This window comes from Cylas formicarius, unplaced genomic scaffold (assembly GCF_029955315.1).
Source record: "Cylas formicarius isolate icCylForm1 unplaced genomic scaffold, icCylForm1.1 PGA_scaffold_10__41_contigs__length_53128322, whole genome shotgun sequence".
Lineage (NCBI taxonomy): Eukaryota > Metazoa > Arthropoda > Insecta > Coleoptera > Brentidae > Cylas > Cylas formicarius.
Window position 1 is genome coordinate 52,854,164 of NW_026844214.1, and position 16,582 is coordinate 52,870,745.

The window sequence follows — 16,582 nt, forward strand, 5'->3', positions numbered from 1 at the left end:
GCCGTGGAAGTGAAACCCCGCGTACGGACGCCGTCGCCGTCGAGGTGGCCAACGACCACCTAGAAAGTGAGCCCCGGGTGCGTATATAAGCCGACGACGGAGATCCAAGGCACGCAAAGTGTTCCACGTCTTCTCGCAACTAACATGAAGGCCCTGGTAAGTCCCGGGGGGGTCGAAATCGGACTCGCGGGGGTGCCTAAAGTGTTTTAAGTGACTCGTGAAGCAGTGCGGGCAGTGAAAGCCGCGATTTAATTCTTCTTCTTGTTCGCGATAAAATTTTCCATTGCTTCCTTATACCTCGCGGTCCATATTAAGGATATGGTATGCCTTGTGGTCCTGTCCACTACCTGATGTTTCGCAGCCGAGCCATTTTTTTTCCTTTCGCTTCCTCACTTTCCTTCAGTTTGACCTTCGATCGGTATTCGTTGTTTCGCAGGGTGTGCCCTGGATACGCCGTTTTTCTCTCCCTAATTGTTAGAAATAGTTCGCGTTCTTCGCCGACGCGTCTTAGAATTTCTTCGTTTGTCAATCTAGCAGTCCAAGACACCTTAACGATCCTGCGATGCAGCCACATTGTTAATTACAGTCGTCCTCAATGTCCAGCCTTCCTTGCCTTAAAGAAGCACTGTCCAAACGTAGCACTTCACGAACCTCAGTCGTAGGTTAAGTAAGCACTCTCCGAAACCTCAAGAATGCCTGTCGGGCTTCTTCAATGTGACATTTTATTTCTTTGTCCGATGCCCAGTCTTCCAGGAGCCACACAGTAGGCCAGGGAAACCCTCAGTGTAATTCCAATAAATTGTACTTAACAATAAAAGGAAAAAATTTTTACGAACGTCAAAATTTAATACAATATAATTATTATACAGGGTGTTTACAAACAATCTCTATATTTACAAACAGTTTTTAAATAAATCATGAAGACGGGTTAATAACACTACACAAAATGGAGAAACATTTTGAAATAATTAGTTTTAAGTAAATTAAAAAAAATACGGGGTGTCCCAAAAGTAACAATTTTTTGCATTAGTCACACCTCTAGAAAAGTTAAACCATTGCTTTGCAATAAGAGCGTTCATTTAACGTTTTGATTTATAGTTAGTCTTAGTGACAACCTATATTAAACAAAAGTTCTTTAACTATTGAAATGTCAAAAATAATAACAGTGTCTTACATGAATAAAAACTTAAGTTACACTATCGCTTTATAAAAAAAAAGAAAACAAATTAAAACATTAATAGGTCAAAACTTATACCGAAAAAGATTTTTCTCCTTTTTTTTTACTCACCCGGTAAATTCTTTAAAATTATTTTTATAAAATTGAGCAGGTGGGAACAAGATTGTTTCCTACACGTAACACCACAACTTGTTACTTTAATACGTAGTACCAACAGCATTAATAATCCCTTTTGGACTAATTGACTTAGCATTAAATTAGTCTCAAAACTTATCTTTACTGGCTTCCTGCATTTTAAATTTTGTCAAAAGCTAATTTCTTTAAAAAAATCATTCAACATTCACAAAATGACACTGACAACAAAAATTACAAAATTATTGTTGACGTTTTCATAATAACAAGACGACTTAAATCACTTGTTTTTTAAAAGTTCGGGGGCTACTTAATTAGTCTGTGATAAGGAAAACGGCCAGACTCCCAGATATTTGAATTTATCCACCCTCTCTAAGGGCATTGCTTTAAATGTTATGCAGGCGTTTTCAACCAGTTGTTGTAGGTCGTGCATATTATCAGCGATCGGGACGGTATCGTCCGCATAAGGGATATTGATAATCCACTTTGATTCGCATTTCCAGTCCTTCAGGGCCTCTTGGAAAATTGCTCCGGAATATAAGTTGAATAAAAGTGAAGACAGCACTCATCCTTATTTGCTTCCATTATAGGTTTTCAATGCATCGGATGTCTTTCCGATCTATATCGAGCTGGATTAGTTTGTGGTACAGAGCAACATTAGCAGTTCTGATTGATTGCTTTCGAATTGCGTTGACGATCCGATACAAACGGACGGTTATAATTTCTCCTGGTTGCGTAATACCGGTTTTCGTATGCGGGAAAGTAAAAGCGATTCGATGGGAGCGTTACCGTAACTCGATTATCTGGAATAGCGGGGCACTACAGCGGCGGATTTCGTCTGTTGCAGGTGGTTATAGGAGCGGTTTGCCTCTGCGCGGCTTTAGCTGCCGAAGCCGACGAGAAAAAGGAGGTTTCGGAGGAAAGCAAGAAGCAAGACAAACGCGGACTCCTCCTGGGCGACCACGGATTCGGTGGCGGCGACTTAGGCGGAGGTGGTTATCATTTTGGAGGAGGATTCGGTAAAAAAAACGCGCGTTCCAAGGGGCCTGAGCGTAATTACTGTGGTTCCTTGGAATTCTCAGCAATTTCGCACGAGTTCCCACGGAATTTCTTCGTACCGAGTGCCATACGGTTTATCTCACCGTGGTATTCCTATAACCATCCGATAAGATTGCCGCGACGGCGCGGTTTCTCGGAAAATTTCAAATGGAAAAGTTTTTTGATCGAGCGTCATCGATATACAGGGTTATTCACGGTGGGTGACCTATTAGACGATTATGGAGAATGACTTATTTTTTTTTAAGGGAACAGCCCGTATATTATTACATTTTTAGATTCTGCGAATCATTCCGGGACTGTTTTATGTACCATGTTCTATACCTATCTTGAACAATCTCGGAGATAAAGATTTGTCAAAAAACAACAAGATATAAAATAATTTTTAGGCAACCCGGAAAGCTAAACGTCCGAATTTTTGGTTGCGGTTGCCTATTAAAATATCCATAAAACCCCACGTTTCAATAAAACAACACCTATTTTATATTGGCAAGTAAATGAGCAATTAATTTGCAGTTGGTATATCTATTTTCACTGATTTTCGAGTTATAAGCAAAAAATCAAAATATTGCAATTAAAACGAATTATAATCACATTTCATTTAAGTGGCAGCCTCCTGCTGGCCATGGTGACGTTTTTTGTAAAAAAATTGTGTACAAACACAAGAATTTAATATTCATAGAAATTGTTATAAACAAAACTATTAACTAGATATTATGCTTGACATGTCCTTCGTTTCCTCGAAGACGTCCATGGACTGATTTCATAATATTGGAAACTGTTGCCATTTGAATTTCGTTTGTATCGAGTTGTTGAAAAGCCTGTCTGACACGGCGTTCCAAATTTTCTATTGATCCATCTGCTGTTTTATACACTCTTTGTTTAATAGAGCTCCGAAGGTAGGCATCAACCGGAGTAATATCTGGCACATGCGGTTGCCAATTCCACCTAGACGCCTTATCCATCGGTTTTCAAACATGATTGTAATTTCTTGACCTTACTCGATTTGTGCAATGAGCAGGAACTTGAAGAAAAAATCTGTAGCCACTGTTCGTCAAATATCCAGTTATTTTTCCTCGTTCAAATTCTCGTTGTAAATACAAAAATCTATTTTATTATCCGTCATCAGACAAAGCACGTTGAAACTAAATGTATATTGAAATCGCTTTTCTCGTACAAATTTTCGATTTTCTGATGGCCAAAAATGGTTATTCCTTCTGCTAAAAATATCCTCCCGTCGGTCCAAATAATTATTTTCAAAAAAATCTCGATCTTCTTGTAGGTATTCTAACCAATACCATCTCACATGCATGTTATGTTTTTTCAGTATTCGTTAAATGAACGAATAAAAGATATGCCTAAATGTGTAAATACGTGAAAATATGCTAAAACGTTGGTTTCATTTTCTTCTGAGTTTCTAACAGGTTTTTGGAAGTTCCCTTCTCGCCAGGTTTCGAAAATATTGTTCATTAAATCTTGTGCACGTTCTTGAAACAATTTTTTGACACTCATCATAAATGTAAAACAAATTCATAATACCTGAATCCGAATGCATCTAAATATGTCAGCTATTTTTTAAAGGAAGTGTCACCATGGCCGGCCAGAGCCTGCTACACAAATGAAATGTGATTATTTTAATTCGCTTTAATTGCAATATTTTGGTTTGTTGCTTATAACTCGAAAATTAGTAAAAATAGGTATACTGTAGTATGGTATTTTTAGATAGCAAAATAATTGCTCATTTACGTGTCAATATAAAATATGGGGAGTTCCATTAAAAATTTCGACGTAATATGGATTTTTATATCTTGTCCATTGGTCTTATGAACGCCATGTACGCGATAAGTTAATTCTCATACTATATTATGATAAAGCAATTCAATAGGGAACCACAACCAAAAATTCAGGTGTTAAGCTGTACGGGTTGTGAAAAAAATTATTATTTTATATCGGGTTGTGTGTTGCCAAATTTCTTAGAAAATATTCTTTATCTCGGAGAATGTTCAAGATAGGTAGAGTACATGGGACATAAAAAAGTTCCTGAATGATTCGCAGAATCTAAAAATGATATACAGGGTGATCCATTTAAAAAACGAAAGGGGACCCCACATAGCCAAAAATATTTTACATAGGTAGCTCATATTCCGTAAGTAACCGACCTTTTAGGATTTTATCATAAGTCGTTCTCCATAAATGTGTAATAAGACTCTCAGCGTGAATAAACTTGTGTAAGGACCTGACAGCATGTAACTGCTGTGTATTATTTCCGACGAAAATAACGATCAATTTAAAAATGTCAGGGACATTGAAATAATCCAAAACTTTAAAATAAGGAATACTTACGAGTAAGGAGCGCATTATGGACATTAATTTTATTTTAAACACAGGCCATGTTCTTTAGAAATACAGTAACAAAATATTATTTGCTGTTATATAAAAAAAAACAATACAATTAATAATTCAACAATACCATTGATACAGTCGGATAATAGCAGCTTCCACCATATAAATAAGTAGTTACAAATATTTTTCAAAATATCCCAAAACAAGATTATGTCTTTAATCCCGAAACATATGTTCAAAAATGGAAAAACTTGCACAAGTTCTCATTGTGGAACGAATGTCTTACCCTGATCATTGGATTAATTGTTTTTGCCTAAAAGTACAATCAATGCGTGTCCAATATATCTACCGCAACGATTCGGTTGTTTCATCGACCACAAGGTAAAAATAATTTTCACTATTTTTTTTTTAACATTAAATTTACAATAGTTTGTCAAAACGTCTGAATAAATTTGTAAAATCCAAAAAACCAATAAATTTTGGGTTTACAATATTTAAAAAAAAAACAAATTTTGACAAATCTTTCGCGCTTTCGCCAAATAAAATACTTGAGTAGAACACTTCTAAATACATAAAAATTGTAAGCTACCAATAACTTGCTTAATTGCGAAATTTAAAAAAGCAGCAACCTCATTATACTAAAAAACATAATACATCTTCCTTTTTTACTATTAAATAGTTGAGTAGAAAAAATGGTTCTTATTTGGTTTCTTATCGTTGTTGCCCTTGGCCATACTTCTACTCCATATAAGGTGATATTTAGTATAACTTGGAAGATCCTTTTTTTGTATTCTTTAGTAAGAGTTATTGTTTCATATCAGTTCATGAAGTGCTCTTGTAGTTTGTTTTCCTCGTGCTATTTTTGTCTCTATATCTCTTAAACATATACCATGCCGGTGTATTGTCGATGCTAGCTAGATACTTGAAAGTTTGGCAGCTATTAATAATTTCGTCGTCTAAATTCAAATCTAAATATGCAACTTGTTGTCCATCACATAAATATTCGGTTTTGTCAAATTCTGACTTTTCTTCTTTTAAATCATCCATATATTGTTTTATTTTTTCTTTTATTATTGTGGTGAAAAGCCTTCCTTTTATATATATGGAAGACATGTATGACAAATTACATGAAAGATACGACCCTTTCTCCTCCATATTTCAACAATTCCATTTTTATATTTCCTGGTCCAGGTGCTTTATTGTTATCTGGAATTTTTTAAGGTTTTGTCATTGTTGTCTCTATGCCTTGTTGAATATATTCCATCAGAATTTGTTGCAATAACATCGAGTAGTGTTCTTTCCACTCATTAGGTGTAATTATTTGTACAAAATTCTTGTGCTTATTGTTTTGCTTTTAATTTTTTTTATTTTTTTCTCTAGTAAAACTCTTTGTTTAACGTGCTCTCTAAGGGTAACACATTCTTCTCGTGTGCTTGCTGTTTTATCGCTTAGCTATTTTTGAAAGGCATGTTTCTTCTTCTTTATCATTTCTTCTAAGCACTCACTGTATTTTTCTAAATATTTATTTTTATTTTGTTCAATTAAATGTTCAAATTAATGATCAATTTAATTGAGCCGAAAGAATAAAATATCCGAAAAATGTAAAATAAGGCATACATATATATATATATATATATATATATATATATATATATATATATATATATATATATATATATATATATATATATATATATGTATATATAACGGATTTCTACGGTACGTGCCGCCTCTCCGTCCCCAGTTTCCATTTCTTTCTATCCAGACACATGTCTTCCTCTAGCCCTCTGGATGTCATAGCTTCATCTACCTCATTCCTCCAGCTTCTTCGAGGTCTTCCACGTTTTCTTTTCTCTACTGGTACCCACTCGAGTAGGCGTTTGGGCCATCTTGTATCGTCCATTCTTTTCGTATGTCCAAACCATATCAGCTGTTTTTTCTCTATTTGTTCTATTATATTTGTGTTCATGTTCATGCTTTCCCTTATGGTGTCATTTCTTACTCTTTCCATTTTTGATTTTCTGCAGCTACGTCGTAAGAAGTCCATTTCCGTCGTCATCAATTTGTTTCTGTTCTTTTTTGTCATATCCCACGTTTCGGATCCGTATGTGATTATACTCTGGACGATGCTAGTGTATATCCGTTTTTTCGTTTCTTTTGTAATTGTTTTATCCCATAAGATCGAGTTCAACTCTCTTATAACCTTTTTACCTTTATTGGTTCTTTCCTTTATTTCATCGTCACTGCTGCCCTGCTTGTTAAGTGTAACTCCTAGATATTTACAAGTTTTTACACCTTTGAGTTTATGATTTTCTAATATTAGGTCTTCTTGATGTTCGTTCCCTACTATTATATATTCTGATTTTTCCCAATTTATTGTAAGGCCAGCAGCTTGATATTCATCTTTCAGTTTTCGTATCATATAGTTGAGATCGTCCTGGTCCTCTGCTATGACTATCTGATCGTCCGCAAAATATAAACTGTACAATGGGTAGTCTCCCACTCTCAGTCCCATCTCACTAATCTTCCTGCTCCATTTCATCGTTGTATTGTTTTCTGCGTAAATTTTGTAACTGTATAAATCTGTAAAATCCAAAAAAGCAATAAATTTTGGGTGCACGTGCTTTAAAAAAACGAATTTTACAAAATCTTTCCTACTTCTACCAAACGAAATATTCGAGTATATTATAGCCAAAAATATAATATATATATATATATATATATATATATATATATATATATATATATATATATATATATATATATATATATATATATATATATTTTACTATAAAAGAATTCAGTACAAAAATTTTATAGATACTTAAAAATTGGTGACATTAACCACCAATAATAGGTAATTAAAGTAAAATATATAACTTTTTTGCAATATACTGGGAAAAAAGTTAATGCGAAAATATGGTTTATATTTACAATTTTCGAACAAGCTGTACAAAACAAAATTTAACAAGCAAACAATAATCAAAAACGTCTGCATTTTTGGATTGGAAGAAACTTCTGTTTTTCCCTCTATTTCAATATACGAAATCGTATATCACTATAACAGCATCGTTTGAAAGATAGTGTCGAGCATTTACAAAAATGAAAAACCTAAGACCTAAATGTGGAAGGGAGTTGAAAGGGCTAAATGTGACCTAAACAGACATAAAAAAACTGCAAAAAAAATTGCAAAACGATTTTTATCTGCCCTTGACCTGGTCTAGTTATCCGCTTAGATATGAAATCAATGCTTAGTATAGACTCAAAGAGATATCAGTAATCGTATCTTCATTTGGGGTTCGAAATTTTAAATGAGTTTGCTTTTCAAATCTGCACTTCGCCTAGTCAATATTGTTACTTACTTTATTTATTTATTTAGCATAAAGCTATAACAGAAGACAATCATATTTACATTTTAAATATACAAGCCATTAGCAAATTTAAATAAGTATAAAAGTACAAAAGTACACAGAACAAAAGTATATAACAGCAGAAAAATTATAAATGAAAAATCAGAATAAAATTTCAGACAATACATAAGTTTTAATTAATCTTTTCAAAGCATTTAAATTATCACATTCCTTAATATTTTTTGGCAGCCTATTAAACTCTAACAAACCTTTATTTAAAATGGTATTAAACATATATGTAGTTTTACATCGATTGTCTAGGATGAAATCAGTAGGGTTTCTAGTGTTATAGCCATGAACATTCTTAAAGTAATTAACCCTATTACGAATGTATGGTGGCATCATTTTATTTTACATTACTTTTTCGTTTACAGTTAATATTTGTAAAACATTTAACATAGTCATCACAGGTGTATATCTATTACATTTTAGAATTAGGCGCGTTGCCCTGTTTTGTAATTTCTGAAGTTTCGTTAGTCTTTAGTTAGATATACTAAACAACAAAGTTGAACAATATTGCAAATGTGGCGCCGCCAAGCTATTGCAAAGTGACCATTTTGTATAACTTGTTAAATTTTTGCCTGCTCTAGGCCACCTTCTGTGAGAAATTTCTCATTATATAATCACAAACCACTCAATCTATGTTTTTTGCCATACAAACAGAACTTCGACTTCATGACATTAATGCTAAGATTGTTATTGCACAGCCATACAAACACTCGATACAGGTCAACATTGATACCTCGCTGCATTTCTTTGATATTCTTACCAACCATGGTAACGTCCGCAAATAATGTAATTTTACTGTTTTTCACAACTTGAGCTAGATCATTAATATACAGACAAAACAAAAACGGCGCCAAAACAGTCCCTTGTGGTACCTCATGATCCACCAAGATAGACTCAGACACACATGACTCATACTTTACTTTTCGTGTTCTGCCAGATAATTAAGATTTTAGTCAATCCAGGGCTAAGCGCTTTATACCCAAATTTTCTTATTAAAATACCCTATTGACAGTCTCAAAAGCTCTTCTAAAGTCCAAAAACACAGCCAAAACAAAACTATTGTCATCGACATTCCCACCATATTCACAGATTTCTAACCATGGCAGTCTCGCAAGAATGTCCCGTTCGAAATCCGGATTGACTAGAGATAATTAAATTGTTTCCATCACAATGCCTCCGCAGCTGCTCCTTGGCAACGAGTTCCAATAACACAGTGTTACTCGAACCAAAGTTGCCTTATTTTACTTAATGTATTTTAGTAATGTTATTTTTTTTAATTATATCAACATCTACTTTTGGCTTTATTCCAATACGGTAATAAACAAATGACGATGATTAAATGTATTTATAAGAGCACCACTCAGAAAGAAAACAAATACTGTAGAAAATGAGGCACACAATTGACTTTTAGACAATAAACTGGGAACTAATGATGAAAAAATGACTAATGTGATGATACTAGAGGAATCAAAATCTTTTACGATAAACAACAGTTTTATTAATTTTTCCAAGAAACTTCCGCAGGCTACTGTAATACTTTTCACAAAACTTCTGGATTCCTCCTGCGTCGGCTTTTGTTGACTCGAACTTGCAAACGTTTCGCTAATCATCCTGTTGGCTTCTTCAGAGCTTATTTGGAACTGAGACATTCTTATTAATTATCATTATAATTGTAAATTCGTTTGTTTTTCGTTTAGCATTTCAAATGGTAAATGCTATATATAAAACCACCCCATAACAATTTTCGCATTGCTTTTATAGGTTAAGAGAAAATGGTGAATACAAAAGCCGTAAAGAATTGTAAATCGTTTTGAAGTATTTAGGGTGTCTGGAAAAAGCGCGACGAACAAAGCAAAATTTTTTTTAGGGAAAAGCCCTATTTTTAAATTTTTGTTTGGAATTAACTTTAAGGTTCCTCAACCTTTTTTTTATTAATAATTCATATACCTAATAGTTTTTCCCGTATTTCGATTTTCCTAAAAAAATATACTTTTCATACAAAAAAATTCAGATAGGGCCATTACTTCTGAACATTTGAATTTGAATTACATGCTACAGGGTCTTCAAATTTAACGAATATATTTGTACTATTTCAAATTGAAAAATCTACAACTTTTGGCTTTCTAAAAAATTGGGATACACATGTTTAGTGTTTTTCGTATTTTTTCCTGGACGTTTATTATCCATTACTTCTGCTGTTGTAGAGGGATTTACATCAACACGATCTTTAACATATCAACAAAAAAAGAAATCTAGTGGTATTAAGTCACATGATGAGGTTGCCATCCAATGATCCATTTCTGGGGTAATGATTATTTAGAAATTGTTGAACTTCTTGATGGTAATGTGCTCCATCTTGCTGAAACCACATTTCAATACTGAACATGATAATGTTTAACTGGTATACATCTATGAGAAAATATTACTGCCAACACAGCATTTTTTCCGCCCCACCCAGTATAAAAATAATATCAATCATTGTCAATTTGGTTTTTTTTTAAAATTTACTAACAAAGTATGAATGTATCTATGTAAGTAAGAATTTAATTGCTCAGATGTCAGGTAAAAATTTGACAACTTCATTTTATCATGGCCAACTAATATTATAGCAACATTGAAAAAGTTGAAATAAATGGCAAAGTATTAAAAACAAGTACGTATAATAGTTGGAATTATCCAAAAATATTATGAAAACTAGGATTTTTTTTAAATAAAATATTTAAAAAACGATTAGGTTTAGATATATATTATCGTTAATAAAAAACTTACAAAAATTTGAAAACAAAAACAATATTAAATAATAGATTGCTCCATTTAAACAAACCATTCACTATATTCCAGTTGCACCTTATTCTACTTATTTCCCTAATTTCAAATGCATTAGAGGCAGTAACAGAGGCAGAAATTTTTTTCTTTGCAATTTGGCTAACTTTTCTGTGTCCAATTTCTTTGAGTGTCTTCTAAGTTGGCCATTTTGACCGGACTAAAAATGGTATCAACATTAATCTTTCCCTTAGATTTGTGAGTTGTAATTTAGCTAATCTTTCAATGTTATGTAATTTTGTTGGCAATTTGTTCATACTGTGTATTAATTAGAGACGTACCTTTCTAATTGTTACGACACTGCTGTTATTTCTGTTGCTTAAAGGCCGATGAAGAAATTATTAATAAATTACTTTTATAAATATTTTTCATAACGCTAGCAAAACCGTTTTACAGGCCTAATCTACTCTAAACTAATATAAAACAGGCAGTATTATAATTTGTCGTAAAATTATTTTTTTATTTTTTGCATCAAGAACGTCCTTAGAAGTATTTTATAAAGCAAAATAATTATTAAAGACTTAGCTATCTCGCTGGCAATTATAGCAAAACAAAATTGCGTTCGAAGAGCAGTAATAAAGTAATTATCAAATAAAATAGCACGGACAGCTAGAAATTGTAACATTTGTTATTGTCACTGTTTGGGGGGTTTCTAATAAAACGGTTCCGTGTTCTCAGAGAACTGTATTGGGAAACCATTTCTTTCCGCACTCGTTTTCCTCATCTAATAATGCATCATGCAGTTCTACTTCCATCTCCCACTTGATGGCTCAACTTCCTGAATAAAAGCAATTTCATCGGGACTAGTTGGTTCAACAGCACTACTGGAAGCAAAATCATTTTATCGGGATCACTTACTACTTCCTTTATGGAGAGCAGATGTAGTACATTATTACCAACATTAACTTTCCAAGATACTCTTACAAAAAATTTTTTGTTATATAATTATTATATACAGCTTTTATGATGACATGGTTCATGATAAATATATAATAATGTCCTTGCGCGAAAATATTAATAAATAAATTTTATAAATAATTCAACAAAACAAAAAAAAATTCAAACGAATTTATTCGGTAAGCTACAAAATCGTAAAAAATGGTATAAAACAGTTGGAGGAGCAGTAATAAAGCAATTATAAAGTAAAATAATGCATACCGTTAAAAGTTATAATATTTAGGACGGACTAAAAAAAATTAAGAGATCAAATATGTTCATAAATTAATGCAAAAGTATCTATGTCTAATTCTCTATGAACAAATAATATTCTGGTTAATTAGGTCGCCATTGCACTGGTTAAATCGAGATCTTTCTTGTAAAAAATAAAATATCTATCTAAATCAAAATGTCTAGTTTTTAGTTACCAAAATAAACAATTACTTTTACAGTAGATAAATAACAAACGATCTTACTTTAAAAAAAAAACAGAACCTACTATTAATAATTTTGTGCACCATTATTGTCTGGTAAAACGGACAGGTGAAATATTGATACGTAATGCACGTGTGCTAAATTTCATTAAAGTACGTGGTGGTATTACAGATATTAAAAAAATATATTTTATTAACGACATATATTCATATAAAGTTTTCTTTAGAAAACACCTTTTATATTGATTGTTCTATTTGAAAAACGGAAAATATGAAAGTGAGTTCATTAGAGAAGCTAGTAATATTTCTATTGCTTAAAGGCGGAGGTTACGGAGGCGGCGGCCACGGAGGCGGCGGCTACGGAGGCGGCGGCTACGGAGGCGGCGGCTACGGAGGCGGCGGCTATGAGGGCGGTCTAGAACTGGGCGGCCACCACCATGAAGAGCACGTCAAGACGGTCGTGGTGGAGAAGAAAGTGCCGGTACCCTACACCGTTACGAAACACGTGCCTTACACTGTAGAAAAGAAGGTTCCCTACGAGGTCAAAGTACCGGTACCTCAACCCTACACCGTCGAGAAAAAGGTAAGAACTTATTGGTTCTACGGTTACAAAAACTACAATTTTTTGTTGTTCCAGGTACCCGTCCCTGTAAAAGAGTACATCAAAGTGCCGTACGTGGTACCGCAACCCTACGAAGTCATCAAAAAGGTACCGTACGAGGTGAAAGTTCCGGTCCCGAGGCCGTACGAAGTTAAGGTTCCAGTTCCGCAACCCTACACCGTCGAGAAGAAGGTTCCAGTACCGGTGAAGGTACCCGTTCCGCAGCCTTACACCGTGATCAAGAAAGTTCCGTATCCCGTGAAAGTCGAGGTACCGGTACCTCAGCCGTACACCGTCGAAAAGAAGGTACCGTACGAAGTGAAGGTTCCCGTCGACAGGCCGTACCCGGTGCACGTGCCCAAACCGTACCCCGTCACCGTGGAGAAACACGTGCCGTACCCGGTGGAAAAACCGGTTCCGTACGAAGTTAAAGTACCAGTGGACAAGCCGTACCCTGTGGAAGTACCCAAACCGGTGCCTTACCCGGTCAAGGTGCCGGTACCTCAGCCTTACACCGTAGAGAAGAAAATACCCGTGGAGGTACCCAAACCGGTACCATATCCGGTCAAGGTTCATGTGGACAAGCCGTACCCGGTTATCAAAGAGGTACCGTATCCCGTGGAAAAACCGGTGGCGGTACCAGTGAAAATTCCGGTTCATGTGCCCGTTAAGGTTCACGACGAGCACTACGGAGGCGGCGACTTCGGGGGCGGCTACGAGGGCGGCTACGAGGGCGGCTACGGGGGCGGCTACGGGGGCGGAGAGAGTCACGGGGGGTACCACTAGTCTCGTTGCTAATTTTCTAGGTTGTTATGAGCAGTTGTATTTTAAATCAAATTAAATCCCGGTATAAATATACCGCGTGTTTCGGAATGCGTGCAGTATTATTACAACAAGGACTGTGTTAATTATTGTATATTTATCTACGTTTATAATATAATTATTTTCTACGTGAACTGGTGGTTTCGTTAATCCGTAGTCTCTCGCCGTAGCGATCAAATTATATGCTTTCTAAAATACACGCTAGAGGGAACTTAATCTAATTAATATGTCCGATTGTCGAAGCGAAACGGATCGCACTTGCGCGAGATTATCGGGAAGTTTTCCATTTTCGCAATGCGTCAAAGTTTATATAAAAAATAACGTTTTCCGTATTTGCCGCGAGATTCTGTCTGTGTGTCTTGTTTTTTGTAAATTTTTGTAAATAAAAACGTCATATCGACGGAAAAGAGAATTTTTATTTATTGCCCTTGACCGACAGGCCAAATATAATAACAATGGAAGTATTTACTTTTCCAACATTTACTCACAAAAAATTCGTCCGGACTAAGAAATGTTTTGGACTGCATATCAAAAAGTATTTATTTATTTATCAGAATTATGATGACCCCTTCAACGTAATCCCCCCAGATATAATACACTTGAGCCAGCGATTCTTTCTTTATCTCCTCAATCGTTCCAAAATTCTTTCCTTTCTTGGGTTTTGGGAATAGGAAAAAGTCACAGGGGGCCATATCCGGTGAATAGGGTGACTGAGGCATGATTGTGGTTTTGCTTCGGTCCTTGCGGGGTTTGAAATGAATATTTAAAAAAAAAAAATGGCACGTCACTGCTTTTTCTGAAAACAAAAATTATTTTTAACATCCCCATTGAACTTGGAGCAAAAAAAATAGTTAGTTTCGACGTAGAATCCCTATTTACCAAATTTCCTCTTACTGAAACTCTCGACATCATTTCAGATATATTAAAATCCGAGAATCTTGAACCAAATCTTCTCACTTTAAACGAAAAATGCTTATCGGGAACATATTTTTCTTATAACGGTAAAATTCTTGAACAAACGTCGGGAAGAGCTATGGGTTCTCCGCTATCACCAGTCATCGCGAATATATCTATGGCCTTTGAGAAGAAAGCTCTCGACACCTTTCATCTAAAACCAAAATTATGGAAACGCTACGTCGATGATACTTTTGTTATTTGGCCTCATAGTCAAGAAGCCCTAGTAAACTTTCTTAGACATTTAAACTCTATACACAGTAACATACGTTTTACCATTGAGTTGGAAACTAATAACAACCTTCAATTCTTAGATATTCTTATCAATAGAAAATCAGGCCTAACATTGGGTTATTGTGTTTACAGAAATCCTACGCACACAGACCGATACCCTAATACATGGTCACATCACCATCCGGCCCAAAAATCATCGGTTATCAACTCCAGGAGCTGTAAAACTATCTCAGCCCGAATCACTGAAAACAGAATTAAAACATCTTACCTCTGTTTTTCTCTCTAATAATTTCCACAATAAAGATATTAAGCGTTCCATCACAAAATACACTTCACCACAACCTTCTAATAGCAATGAGGCCGAAAGCAATCTTACACTTGCCACTGTGGTCCTTCCTTACATTCAAAACATCACTGACCACATATCAAAAAGTTCTAAAGAAGTATAACGTCAAAACCAGATTTACCACTTGTCCAAAAATCTCTCAACATCTTCGGTCCGTCAAAGACAAAATTCCATTTGAGATGCCATGAGTTGCACATTCTTGGTGAAACAGGTAGTTTTAAGAGGTGTACTGCTCTTATAAGGAGACCAAAAACAGTTCAGATAGAGGAAGTTGCCAACGAAACTAGCACGAGAAAAATTGCAATTAAATTAAACGTTACCCATGTATTAGTATAGCAAATTTTAAAAGATCAACAACTTTACCCTTGCATATGCAACGAGTCCAAGCCCTTGCTTGCTATGTTTCGTAGATTATGGAAAGGTATTCGACCGCATACAGGGCCGCGAACTAATAAAGCTCCTTAAAATGCTCGATATACACTCAGTCAAAAAAGTCTACGTCTTCTTTCACTTAGAATTAATGAGAAAATCCATTAAAATCTCATTTAATGGATACAGTGAAAACTTCCTATAGCGAAACTCTGTATTACGAACAAAACTTGTTGTACTATTAGGTCTCCATACAAAAATATGTATAACGAATTTCTCACTATCTATAACAAAATAAAAAAGGGCACATCAGGTAACAAAGCAAGGAATGTAGGCCGACTTGTAATTAATAGAGTCTCTTACCTTCTCAGAATTCCTTACCATAATAATCTAATTTATCGGTATGTATAAAAGCACACCATTGTTTCAATCAGTTCCAATTGGACTAGAATCGGGAGAAAAGAAAAGTGATGTGGACTTACATCGTCGACTGTATCCACGATTTAGAAGTGCAAAGAAAACTAAGAAAGCCAAAATTTGAAGCTTTGGATAGGGCAATGTCGCAGTGGTGCCAACAGCAACGGCTTAAAAATGTACCACTCTCTGGACCTATCGTAAAACTAAAAGCAGAAAAGTTTGCTGAACAGCTTGGCATTATCGATTTCAAGGCTTCGGAAGGATGGTTGGGGAAGTTCAAACAGACACATGGTATAAATTATGGACAGATAAGTGGTAAAGCCCGTGATGTCGACAGACTCATCACTGGAGAAAACGTGGCCAAAACTAGCAGAAACTGGTATTTTTACAAAGTGACGCCAGATAAAGCTCTTAAATTTCGAAGCGAAACGTGAGTCGGTGGAAAACTTTCTAAAGAACCTATAGTTAGTAGCTGCCAATATGAGTGGCAGAGAAAGAAGAAAGCTAGTCGTGATTGGA

General features: G+C 35.0%; 1 protein-coding gene across 2 annotated transcripts; it reads left to right on the top strand.

Moving 5' to 3' along the window:
• The first annotated feature begins 48 nt into the window (after positions 1 to 48).
• On the top strand, positions 49 to 14,141 carry LOC132697648 (uncharacterized). Of its 2 annotated transcripts, none has more exons than XM_060663195.1 (4): positions 49 to 156; positions 2,157 to 2,328; positions 12,641 to 12,903; positions 12,958 to 14,141. In XM_060663195.1, the coding sequence occupies exons 1-4, from the start codon at positions 145 to 147 to the stop codon at positions 13,705 to 13,707; spliced, it is 1,197 nt and encodes a 398-aa protein (XP_060519178.1). In that variant the 5' UTR covers positions 49 to 144; the 3' UTR covers positions 13,708 to 14,141. The 2 variants fall into 2 exon arrangements, with proteins under 2 accessions (XP_060519178.1, XP_060519182.1); XM_060663199.1 differs by having other exon boundaries at positions 2,157 to 2,301.
• Positions 14,142 to 16,582: the final 2,441 nt, after the last annotated feature.